At 43.4% G+C, this 13,444-nt stretch overlaps 1 protein-coding gene across 2 annotated transcripts in view; it reads right to left on the reverse strand.

Moving 5' to 3' along the window:
- MFSD6 (major facilitator superfamily domain containing 6) overlaps positions 1 to 13,444 on the reverse strand; it is a 188,359-nt gene that overhangs the window by 99,817 nt on the left and 75,098 nt on the right. For both annotated transcript variants that reach the window (XM_069225895.1, XM_069225896.1), the window contains exon 4: positions 1,414 to 1,575. In XM_069225895.1, the coding sequence (XP_069081996.1) occupies positions 1,414 to 1,575 (162 nt within the window). The remainder of the gene's footprint in view (positions 1 to 1,413; positions 1,576 to 13,444) is intronic.

Consider the following 13,444-nt stretch of genomic DNA (forward strand, 5'->3'; position numbering starts at 1 on the left):
ATCTCTTCAAGGAACACTTCTTTATATAGGTTGACTTCTCAGCCCTTCCCTTAGCTCTACCTCCTCCGTTTGTCCCCATGTATCCTCACTGAGACTTTCCCTGACAGTGCTCCATTGCTAGCCAGCTAGATTTGGGCTTTAAAAATACCAAAACATACACTAAGGACTAATAACTGGCACAGAAACAGAGATGCATAAGTTCTACATATAGTATTTATTACTAGTGGTATTTCTCCTGATATAAGACTTTCTTCAAAGTGAAATTAACAATGGGCACTGACTGAAAGTAAAATGCTTACGCATTGTTTACGTTTAGTAAATAGATTCTTCATAAAACAATGAACTGTGGTCGGGTAAGTGGATTTATCAGTCTGTGACCCCTCAATATACCCCTCAGCCTGTGACTCCTCAGTATTCCATCAGCCTGTGACCCCTCAGTATGCACCAGCACCACTATCGTGTAGTTTCTCAGCATAGACACTGGGTCTATGGCTCTTCAGTTCGCATCATGAGAATATGGCTTCTTAGTATGCACCTGCACCACCAGGATATTGTAGCAGGATTAACCACATAATAATGCATTTACTGAATTTGAACATAATTTTCTACATCATTTGCAGGCATCACAAAGAATGTTTCTAATAGATGAAAATATTACTGCCAGGGAAAGTGAAGCATAATTTAGGTAAACCTTCTGCACAATTTGGACCTCCATGCTGCATAAAGGTCTAGGATAGGGCCACCAGAGGAAGCTTTCACTCCCTCTGGCACCAAAACCTGCCTCTACCACTGGCTCAGGAGTAATTTATTTTTAGGTGCAAAAGGGAGAAGAGCCTAGAATCACATAATATTTTCATGTGGCACTGTGCACATCTGGAATAGCCTGCATATTCCTTGGAGAAATAAATAAAGCACAAAACAAAAGTTTGGGAGAGCACAGAGATTTTCTGCATGGAAGGAGAGGCAGACACATCTACACTTATTAGGTCTTTGAAGGCTGGGGGAGCACCTATGATGGACACCTATACATCTAACATGGAATTTGAGGATACTGAGTCTAAGTGGAAGTTCACTTTTATGTTCTCAATCTTACTGTTTATGTTCTACATAGATGTTTGACCTATGTAACACATGTTTAGTAACAATCTGGAGGATGTTAAGTTCAGTTAAGATATATATTGATTAGATTGTGGACACATGACCATGGCAGCAGATTCCCTTTTTTTCATTTAGTTTTTGATCTGATCACTTGTTGAAGTCACACTGCAAAGTCGAGGTGATGTGATAAAATGTAAACATGTAATTTTATTATTGTCACTCAATACAGATTTATAAAAAAAATGTTATCCTCAAATGCTTTTATATTTCATTAGACCATAAAGACAAAGAAATAAGAATTCAGCAGCACCTTACCAAAGTAATTGACCATAACACCACCTATCATGGCACCACAGCCACGGCCCAATCCTAAATGAAGTCCCTGCAGGATTCCTTGGGCTGAGGTTCTCAGGGCAGGAGGCACGGCAGCACTGAGATATGAAATACAAGCTGCCCATATAGCTGCATGTGTCACTCCTGCAAAGGGAAAATACGGCAGTTAGCACAGTTATCTTTTATAGTAAATGCTGCTGTACACAGATAATAACACATTGTAGATTACATTATCAAAGTTTCGAAGAAATCTGGAGTACATCAGATAGGAATATCAGTTAGGAACCTCAAAACATTAAATCTCTAATACACGTTCTAATAAGAGTTTCTAATCCACCCAGAGTGCACCTATAATGCAGTTTTTTTGCAAACTCAAAAATACATATTCTTTAGTTATCCAGGTCCTTAGCTCAGTTGCATCACCTTTATTTACTAATCCATTTCTATGCCTCATAAGATTGTAAGGCTCTTTGGAAGCACTCTGCTGAAGCAGAGTGAGAGGTACAATGCAATATGAAGGCCTTTAAAAAAAAAAAAAAGCATCTTAAATCTCTTTGGGTATTGCCGGAAACTCTCAGCCCAGACAATGTCACTGAGGTAGGAACATTGTTTCTTTACAAACTGTATCAATCAATTCATATTGATTCTTTAAGCCTCAATTTAGCAGTTTGAAAAGTTGTTTGTCACAAGGGTACATTGAGGAATGCTGGGAATCCAGCACTAAATTCTATACATCTTAACTTTCCATCTTTGTTTGGGGACATTCCATATTACAAATGTTTTTAACTTTGCTCCTCCTTTAAAACTAATAAGAATTGCTTTTGATGAGAGGTTGCAGCATTTCCTTCTTAAGAATGTTTCGAATTTCTTGGGTAGTATAGAATCATTGTCTGTACACTATACACATAAATCGTTGTGAATAACGTGAGACTCCTATATTTGACCCACTAAGAGATTTCCAAACAATGAATATTCTTTGCTTTAAACTGTGGTACACAAATTATTTTGCAGAGGTTTGACCATTTTAGCAAGTCATTTGATGCATAGAATTATCTGTCAAAGTTTTCAGTTTTCTTCACTCTTCAATTACATATGGATTACTCTGCAAGGTTTGAAACGGAAGAAACAGAGGTTAGGATTGTTATTTCCTTTACTGCTCAGCAACCAGTATAGATTGTCAGCCCATATAACATCTATGATCCTTTGATCCTTTCGTCCTTCCTCCTTCTTTGTCATTTGGTGGCCAAATTAGGTGCCTTTCATTTCTAATACTTTGAATGCACAAACAATTTTGGAAATATAGGAAGTTTGTTATCACCATTGTGAACGTTTGGGTTTCCGACTGCTGAAAGAATTATAGCCTTTGTGTCCCCAGTTCTCAAATCTTGTAGAATAGAACAAATATGAGCGAAGGAAACTGAACATTTTGACAGAGAATTAAGGATCAGTTCATTGTCAAGTGCAGTAGTGAGAAGATTTCTGTTTTTCTTCAGCCTTTTATAGTAAGAACTTGGCTCAAGGGCATTAGAGGCCATTAAAACCAAGTGTTACATGTTTTAGGCGTATGGATATTAAGTGATTTGTCCAGAGTCTTGTACTGTTGAGTTGAGGAATCAAACCAGGCTTCCGAGTTCCAAGGTCGGCCCATATAACCATTAGGCCATATCTCCGCTCACAACTAGAGAGTAATGAGTGTAGACAAATGTACCCGGCATGCCCTGACGGTTTGAGAGCTAGGAGTGGGCAATGGTAATATTAAATATAATGGTGAGCAATACAACAATGGGAGGGACTTCTACTTGGCATTTGACACACACCTAGACAGGACCAGTACGAAGGAGGAAGCGGGGATGACAAGGGGCAGACTGCGGGGCTCTGCACAGGTGCTGGGATTCTGCGACATATGAAGGGCTCTACATAGGGCTTTAAGGGCTTTTACTCTGAATCGGATAGAGTTCACTCTTTTTAACCATGGTCGACTTATTGCCTAGCTATGGGAGGCAAAGTACTTGGCTCGAGGTATTAGTGACCACATACCACAGAGAATACGGTTGGACATGGGGGTACATACATCCCGGGCTGGACTGAAGCATGGTGCCTGACAAATGAGGAGGGTGTTGGGAACCTGGAACAGGCTTCTAATCATTAAATTGTGGAAAACGAGGAGTTGGTGCAAAGCCATATGGTCCTATGGGAGGTATATAAGGCCACTATTAGCAGGTTCATCATCGCCAGGGGATCAGAGACCACAGGAAACGTCAGTAGAGGCTGACCACATTAGAAGGTGAACTGTCACATCTAGAGAGAGACTATGCGGCTTCGTCGACCCCTGAAGGGATAACAGCAGTAAACCAAAAATGGCTTAGTATCGGTTAGTGGTGGATGTATGACGCAAAAACGCAAGCCGGTATCCCAAAGGCTTTTACAATGAAAGTGTTACAACAAAAGTGGCATTATCACATCAGTTTCTGCAACAAAGTAAAAAAATATGCCGTCAAAGTGAGTGCTATTCAAAATACCGGAACAACAAATGCCGTAACGCGTTCAATAATAAAGTTTACCTTTTCAACACCAGATAGATATATGCACCAGAAACTTTTTTTTAAAAAATATGCAGGCAAACAAACATTGCACTGATTTTATCATGTTGAGCCAACTAATGTAAATGCTTTGGGGAAATGGATAGATGTTCAAGGTCTACTAGTTTGTTTCTGCCCAATCCGCATATGTAGTAAGATAATGGACATAATTTCCACATTTTCCAAAGCAAAATAACTCCAGCCCCTTCCCCATCTCAGAGAACTAGGACCCACACCAGACGCAACCCTCCCCCTCGCCCTTAAGCAGGGTTTCCTAAATTCTGTTCTAGGCACCTCTGCCTGTCTTTGTGTCAGTAATTTCTATTATTACTTACAACTGTATTATTTGCACCTTGGCTGCGCTCACCTTGCCTTTCTAAAATTGGTCCTTCTCCAACCCAGAGCCCTAAATTCGACAATTGGGCTCAACCCCTCCTCATACCCTTAGGTGCTCATTCTGAGTTTGGCGGGTGGTGGAAGCCGCCCGCCAAATTAGTGCCGCCACCTGACTGCTCGTGCCGTCAGAACACCGCCGGCCCTGCGGTGAAGAGGGCCTTAACATTGACACTGGAATCAAGCCGGTGCCAATGTGGTGGTGCAGCAGCACCCATCGCGCATTTCACTGCCCGTAATTCGGGCACTGAAATGAGCGACGGGGCTGTGCATGGGGGCCTCCGCCACCCCCATTCCGCCAGCTTTTTCACGGTGGTGTGAACCGCCATGGAAAGGCTGGTGGAATGGAACTGGTAATCCGGTGGGCAGCGCTGCTTGCAGCGCTGCCCTGGCGGATTACAACCGACGGGACCATCAGGCTGGAGGCCGTCTCCGGCATGACAGTGTCAGCGGTATTACCGCAGCGTTTCAGTCACGGTCGGAATGTGGCAGATCGGACCGGCACTACCAAGGCGGTCTGATGGCCAAGCCGAGTCTGGCGGTCTAAAGACCGCCAGACTCAAAATAAGCACCTTACTCTTAAAACTACCCCTTCCCCAGCCTTGTGCCCTACATCAGGCATTCAGGTACAACAACCCTATACCTTTAGCCCTAAAACCACCCCTTCTTCAGTCCTGAGCCCTAAATACGACAATCGGGTGCAATCCCTTCCCACACCCTCAGTCTTAAACCACCCCTTCTCCAGCCCTTGGCCCTAAATATGACAATTGTGCACAACCCCTAACCACACCCTTAGCCTTTAAACTGCCCCTTCCTCAGCTCTAAACCCAAACTACATATTAACTGCTTGGCCATATATTGTGTGGTAAGGACTGGCGTTGCAATGCCATTCGTGGTAGAATACATTGCGGTTTAAAGACAGGCATAGTAATGACTATGTTGTGGTGCCAGTTTTGTTGTAAGGGCTTTGTGTGATAAAGCCTTTGTGAAAAGGGATGTTTTCTGTTGGTGGCCAATGAAGAGGTCAAGACAATGTACCTTGTGAAACAGAAAAGACTGTATGAGGCAGGAAACAAGGCAGGTAAGCCACTTGCAAGGCTATGTAATAAGGAAGAGGAAAATATGCTCTTTAGAGAACTGCGTACAACTCCCAGTGAGATGGTACAAGATAGTCTGGGTATAGTGGAAGAGCTGACAACACACCTTGTATAATTTTATGAATCACAGCTGACTGTTTCTGAGCTGGAAATCTTAAGATTTATAGCGGATTGCCCTATGAGAAGACTAGATCCACAACAACTGATTGATTTACAGGCAGACATATAATCGGAGGAGGTGTCTTTGACTATAAGTCAATTAGAAGCAGGGAAGACCCCAGGCACTAATGGTCCCAGTAGAGTTCTTCTGTAAACTCAAAAAGTGGACAGCCTCCCTCCTGCGTGCTGCCTTTGAGGAGATGTTGAAATTCCAGCAGATATGCGTTCAGCAACAATAATTCTTGTCCATTAAGCCGGTAAGCCCAGAGAAAAGAGTGACTCCTACCACCCAAAATCCCTATCAAATTAGGATTTTAAAATCCCGGCCAAACTTTTGGCTAGGAGACTAAGAGGGTGGTGACGGCACTGGTGCACCCAGATCAGAATGGGTTTATACCGGGTCGACTGACTGCGCTGAATCTGCCCAGGCTTCATATTAATCTGAACACGGCAGAGACCTCCCCCATAGGGATTGCAATAGTCTCGCTGGATGATAACAAAGCCTTTGACTCCATGGAATGGTCATATCTTTTCAGAGTTTTGCAAGAAAGAGTCTTTGGCCCTAAATACCGAGGGTGGGTCTGGTTGCTTTATGGGAGATACTGCGTGTGAGTGAAGGGCAATAGATATACAGATAGAGAGTTCCGTTTACATAGAGGCGCAAGGCAGGGCTGCCTTCCGTCACCGATGCTGAAAACGGCAGAGTCCACCCCCATAGGGATTGCAATAGTTTCGCTGGATGATAACAAAGCCTTTAACTTCGTGGAATGGCCGTATCTTTTTGGAGTCTTGGAAGAAAGAGGCTTTGGCCCTAAATTGCTGAATATTTGGAAAGACTATGAGGCTGCATAGGTCTGTGTGGTTAACCACTGGACATATGTCCACTAGGGAGATTTAGCGTTCCAACTGGGTCAACAGGCTATGTGGAACACAAGTTATCTACACTCATTGTATGGTGGCAGACTGAACTCAGCAATGTGTCCAGATACAGAAACGGTGGTTCAGATTTGGAGGAAAATAACCAAGGAAATGGGATGGGAAACTAGGCTGACCCCGAAAACATCATTGTAGGAAAGGTCCAGGCTTCTATGAGTGACAGCCTTGATGAATTTTCAAGCTGGGACAATATTGGCATTTCAATCCTAGCAGAAGTCTGGGACGTTAATGGGGTGGTCCCATTTTCAAACAGAATACCTGATGCCTAATGCACGGTGGTTAAAATATGCTCAATTAAGGGCTGCTCTCATTCACAAAGTCACCCCTGATGGGGAGACACAGGAAGCCTCCCAATGGAAAATGACACTGCTGGGCGAGCCTGTAGGAGAAAAGCTGATTTCCCTAGCATATGGGACTTTGGTGAGAAATATACAATCCCCCTTGACCAGTCCATGGGACAAATGGTCAAGGGATTGCGGAGACCTAGATAAGAATGATTGGCGAGAGGTCCTCATGTTCCCGGCGGAGGTGGCCATTCCAGTGTCTCTCCGCCTGATTCAATTTATACTTTCACGGAGTCTACTACATTGCTCCATTGGCTGGGTAGAGCAGTGGATGTCGATTGGCTTAGAGGGTGTGGTCAGGAGGGCGCTTTTTATCATATGTTCTGGAACTCCCCTAGACTAGAGAGCTTTTGGGAGGCAGTGAGGGGAACATTGGAAGTTGCAACGGGGACACCCCTGGAGCTCCAGTGTATATGGGGGCAGACAGATCACACGTGTTATCACAAGCTCTTAGTAAACTTAGGGTGCACGGTGGCGAAATGGGAAATAGCTAAGAAATGGGGCTCGGGGACCATTCCTCAACACCAAGACTGGTTGTATGGTATGGATTACTCTAGACTTATGGAAAGGAAAATTTATAGTGGCAGGGGCTGTGAAATGAAACATGAGAAAAGTTGGGGTGGCTTGCGCTCTGGGCTTAACTGAATGGGGATGAGAACACAATGCTTTTTTTCTCTGGGTCGAGTATAAGGGGTGGACATTAGTGGGTGCCCTGAGCCAGAACTAGGGTTATGCCGGATGTTTGAGGAAGATACTGTCTGTGAAGAACTGGATTTGATTTGTCTTATAAAAAAATTGATGCAATGTACTATGGTAATGGGTGGGGGGGGGGGGTTGTATTATGTTATGGGTACTTTGTTAACCTTGTATATCAAATGACAAAAAAAAAAAAAATTAATGGTGAACAGATTGTCAAAAGGTGAAATAACTATTGTAATGTATGGGGTGTCCATGGTAGCATTAGAGTGTATGACTGCAAATGGGGGTTTCACAGTTGTTCCAGATTTGCTAGCACCACATATTTTGGAAATTCTCAAAAATGTCCTTTGGCTGATAGCAGCGTATAAATCTTCAAGGGGGCAAACACCTTAGAAATGAAGCAATAGACACATTCAAATCAAGGATAGACAATAACGTGTAGTTGATGAAACTGAAGTATTGTGTCTACGTGGTAATGTATGGCTGTGCATAAGAACAAAAGGGTAATTATGCAGAGAAATGAAGATGGACAGGTGTTGAAGCACACAAATTGACGTTTGGTCTAAGCTCACTTTTATATAAAAGATACATGGACAAAGATCTTAGTCAGCCACCAAACTCTAGCTGAGACTGAAAACATACCCAGCATTTATACAAATCTCCATGGTCAAAGGTTTGAATCTCCGTATTATGAGGTTTGTACAAACATAGGACCTCATTAGGAACCTGGCGGTCTTATGACCATGAGGTTCGCGGTGGCGGCAGTCCGAGTGCCACATTACGACCGCGGCGGTTGCGCTGCGGTCAGACCGCCAGGATTAGTCGTCCTGGCGGATGTGGTGGTCCTAATCCGCCAGGGCAGCGCTGTCCTAGGGATAACAAGTTCGTTCTCCAACAGCGTTTTCATGCCGATTGCTCTGCCATGAAAGGGCTGGCGAAGAAAGGGGGTCCCTGCACTACCCATGCGCTTGGCATGGGCAGAGCAGGGGCCCCCGTGGCCAGCACTGTCACAATGTTCACTATCTCCTTTGCAGACAGTGAACATTGCGAGGGTGCTGGTGCACCCTGCGCACCACAGCATTGCCACCAGCTCTATTAGGAGCTGGAGACAATGCTGTAGGCTGTTTCCCGCTGGGCCAGTGGGCAGAAACGGAGGTTTCCGCCTGCTGACCCAGCGGGAAACTCGTAATGGGCCCAGCGGTGAGGCAGCCACAATGGCGGGAATCCCCCCATCGGAATTTCGGCAGACGGGCTTTTCCAGCCACGAAAATCGGAATAAGGCCCATAGTGTTTTACAGCTTATAGGTGAGGGACGTTATTCAAACAAGGCTTCCTGCAAACAGTTCCAGCTTCCCAAAAGATGATAACAGGTAAAATGTTTGACTTTCAGCCTTATACAATGACATATGGCAGGTAATGTGTGGGGATAGCAGAAAAGGCTAGCTAGCATTCTCTAAGGAAATGACCTCCATAGATATTCTTGGTGTTGAGGAGAGGTCAGGTCAGGAGGTAACAGGACACAAATTTAGATCAGGACATACACGTTTTACTCAGCATGGGAACTATTGTGTTGTCTATCTTTCACAGTAGCATACAGCAAACCCCTCAGTAGGCAAAGGGGAAAACTATTAAAATCACAGGACTATCTGAGGGATTCAGCCATTTCAGTAGAAGATGTACTGTAGGTAAGTATAGAATTCACACAAAGGTGGCTAGATTCTCATTTGAATACGCTAGAGAGAAAGACAAAATAAAGTTTCAGTCTTTGTGTTAGAAGATGGGTCCGACATTCTGGAATGAGCTAGGTTTAGATCAGGTTGCAACTGTATAATATTCAGTCTGCCATTAATATGGTCTTATAATGCTGGTTATTTGAAAGGATATCAACATAAAATATGCATGAGTGCTGGATGAGGACCGGCAGAACAAAAGGTGAGGGAAGTTATAGGGGTGAAGAGGTAGCAAAGGTGATATAGAGATCAGAACATTGAGCCAGTGAAAGCCACTAACGTGGTAGCCTTTTAGAGGTATGATGGGCTGTGGGCGCCAAAATACAAGTAGGCTTTCATATTAGACTTTGAAAAAGGAGTATTAGACACATTTACTCTTCCCAATGTAAGGAGGGCTTTCACAGTTACAAACTGATGATGTAGTACAGCAGGAGTGGTTGGAGGAGGAATAGGGGAGTTTATGTGCTTACTAGGGTTGTCATAATTGAGGAGCAGGGCAGGAGTTATTGCAGGTTAGCAAATATGTGAATGGATGATGTGAAAAAACAAAGCTGGGTGAGAGGGAGAGAGAGAGAGAGAGAGAAAGAGAGAGAGAGAGGGAGGGAGGATGAATTTCAGGGGCTTGGGAAGAACAGTGGTTGGTACATGAACTGCTTTCGAGGGGGTAGCAGACAGGTTTATTTGAGGTACTGATAAGAGATTGGTGACTATGGCACATCTAAGATATCTGAGACACAACTAGGTGAAAAAAAGTTACAAGAGTGATTTCTGGTGGCTGGGAACAGATCAATTTGTGGAGAGTATCATTAAGGAATGTACTGACCGTGCTAGCAGTAACAAGAGAAGATGCACAGCACTCAAAGAGCGATAAAGCCCACAAAGCTAGTAAGAGAGCAAGTTAGTCAAGATGTTGTACCACCATGGAGAGTAACAGGCTAAGTAGAGCAGGATTTCCCGATCTGGTGCAGTGTTTACCTGAGTGCTTCAAGGTGAAAGATGTTCACATCCAATGGAGTGATCTCTAAAATTCATTGGAAGAGGTATTAAGGAGAGAAGAAATTCCCAGGTGTTCATTCATCGCCCAAACTTAATAGAAGAAACAAAAACTGGCAATATGAAAAGATGCTGGAATCTATAATCCAAGAATACAGTAAAATAACAGTCACAACAGCACAAGAGGCAAGCAACCTGACATCAGACTCAGGGTGACTGGACGGAGAGGAGAAGCACAAAACACATGTGTACACCAATGAGCTTTGATCTGTGCTTTCTGAGACGGGTTCATCTCCTGCCATTAAAACCAATGGGTAAGATATGTATGAATGTCTTTCTAAATAATTTGTGCTGCATTTGGTTACAAGGGAAGGATGTCTTCTCTTGGTGATCATGTTCTCTAGCAATACAGACATGAAACACATGAGTAATCCAATATTAGTTCTTGCACCTGCCCAAGATCACTGCTTTCCAAAGGCAGATATTCAGCACTCCTGCACAAGTTATGTATTGTACCCAGCTTGAGCACTGGGCAAAAATAATCCTGTTCTGCTGCAGTTGTCGAGGAAGTAGGTAATCAAATTTGTTTCCTGCGAACACCTGTCTTCCCCAATGCATCACATTTACTGTTTAAAAATTCACAGATACTCAGAAAATGTGCAACTAACAGTTTATTGGTGCTTATCTTGCAGCAACTAGGCCAGGATATGAGGCTTGTTCCAGAGGCAAGCCCCATTAATTTGATAAAAGCCTCAGAAGCACAATAAGTCAAGCTTCCCGCTAGTCCTACCATAGCCCCTAAGTGTATTATGTTGCACAAGCAAGGAAAGGAACTTACCTGCTCCAGCATCAGGAAAGTCGAACAGGACTGGAACACAGACGACAGACTAAGGAGATCTGTGACACAATAAACAATGATGCCTTTTTAAGTATTCCCACTGCCACGCAGCCTTCCAATGACTGATCAGCAGATGATAGAGGCATATTTCATAATGAATAAGTGAGCCATGCTTCTTCCAGTTTACTGATACATAATCTTTTGTCAAATATTGGCGAAGCACTCACTCTGACTGTCAAAATTCAGCATCCAACACACAGGGAAATGCTGAAAGAGTAGGTCCTTGTACATTGCCACAGCCAGTGTGAACTTTGAAGAAGAAGCAAAAACTGCCAAAACCGAAATACGCAGAGCTCTATAATCCAAAGAACATACGAAAATAACAATCACTAACGCACAAGTAAGAAACCTGACATCAGACTCGGTGAGACTGGACAGAGGGGAGAAACAGATCACAGCTGTGTTCACCTATTACAGAAGATGGACTCCGCTGGCACTTTGTGAACTAGGACTACCACCTATACTAAGGACTGACAGCTGACGTATAGGTGAATGTCTTTCACTGAAAGGAATTAATGTGCAAAGTTACAAGGTAGGGATGACCCTTCTTGGCGCTCCTCTGTTCTCCAGTTTTACAGATGTTGGTGAGTGGATGACATCTGATTCACTGCTGTAGAGGTTTAAATGGACATGCATAGGTGTGAGTAAAATATACCTTTCTGCAAATAGTCCTTTAAGTATCTGGCAATGGAGACATTTTTGAGGAAGATGGGTACATACGTGATAATGTGATATGAAAACGTACACATCCGAGGATAGAATAGTAGGAATATTCCTCTCAGTTCACAAAGGCTAAATAGAAATCTTTGATTTTTCCACTTAATGATAAGTATACAGTCTCTTAAATATGTAGTTACCGCTGTCACAACTTTCAATGGGATTTAATCAGGCTTAATTTTGAGCCAGTGCTGTTGCATTTTGTTAATGATGTAGTGTATTAGGTAAACCTTTCTCTTTCCCTGATGAAAAAGAGTGCCTTATGTTATGATTATGTTTCCGCGACATTTGGACGTGCTACAGATGCACACTATATCATCCATAAGTCAGAATTCATTAGGATCCAGGGTGTTGTTAGGAACATGCCCCGACAGAACAAGGGCCAAGTACTGCACTGACGTTGCTGTGTAGGTCAGTTTAGGAAGTTGGACTTGGACTAAAGGACTATCAAGAAATATCACTGTGTACCGCAGGTTATGATACTGAACCAATGAATGTGTATAGATACAAATGACTACAAGGCTCGAACATGACTGTATGGGGGGAAAGGGAGGTACAGTTGCCAGGGTGAATTATGGTCTGATTTGGAGATATGTCCATGGTATTTACTTAAAAAACAACAAGGTGATGGACGGAATGCTTAAATAAATCTAAGCCACTGGCAATTGTTCTGGCCACATCCCAATCCATCGTTTTTTTGCTCACCATGCCACCCTAGTTTGGACCCAGCCATATTTAAATCCTCCTTGACCTTACTCCCCATGGGAACAGTCCAGCCCGAACTGTCAGTCCAGGTCCTCCCTGGACCAGAAAAAAGCATCCTGGGACCAGGTTTGGGGAACCCCTCCTCATCGGCCAGGCTAACTTGTATCCAGTGGCACAGCGAGCCTGGGACCCATGCCTGGGCATACACTGCGCACTTAGGCCATGCAAATGCAATAACAAGGTGATGGATGGAATGCTTGAATTAATGTTCATCAGGGCGATGGAGTATTTTACTCCACTGCCCTGATGGAGTACCTGAACTCCTAATTTAGAGTGTTCTGCCGGCACTGTGGACAGCTCTAGTCACCGACAGAAACTGCTGTCATGAAGATTCCTGTCAATGAATAAAATGTTTGACAGGCGGATCTGTCAAACATGACAGCCACCAGTCAAACTTTTAACTTGCTTTTGTTTGATAAAAAACAAAATCCCAAAGCAGGATATTGTTTTTAAAAAACACAAAAACTAATGACCCACGCACCATCAGACTTTTTTTCAATCTCCCATTTTGTAGGGGTAATTTAAATGTTTTTCACTGTTCCTTACCACTAGCTTTCTACAGTCCTTTATCACCAGATTTCATGTGGTAAAGGACAGCAGAAACTGACCACCTGACCACCTACTTTAAATAGGATAGATGATCGAATAGTCAGACCTATGACAGGTCTTACTTTGTCATGCTGTGAGAGGAGTATGTCATTGA

This window comes from Pleurodeles waltl, chromosome 3_1 (genome assembly GCF_031143425.1).
Source record: "Pleurodeles waltl isolate 20211129_DDA chromosome 3_1, aPleWal1.hap1.20221129, whole genome shotgun sequence".
Lineage (NCBI taxonomy): Eukaryota > Metazoa > Chordata > Amphibia > Caudata > Salamandridae > Pleurodeles > Pleurodeles waltl.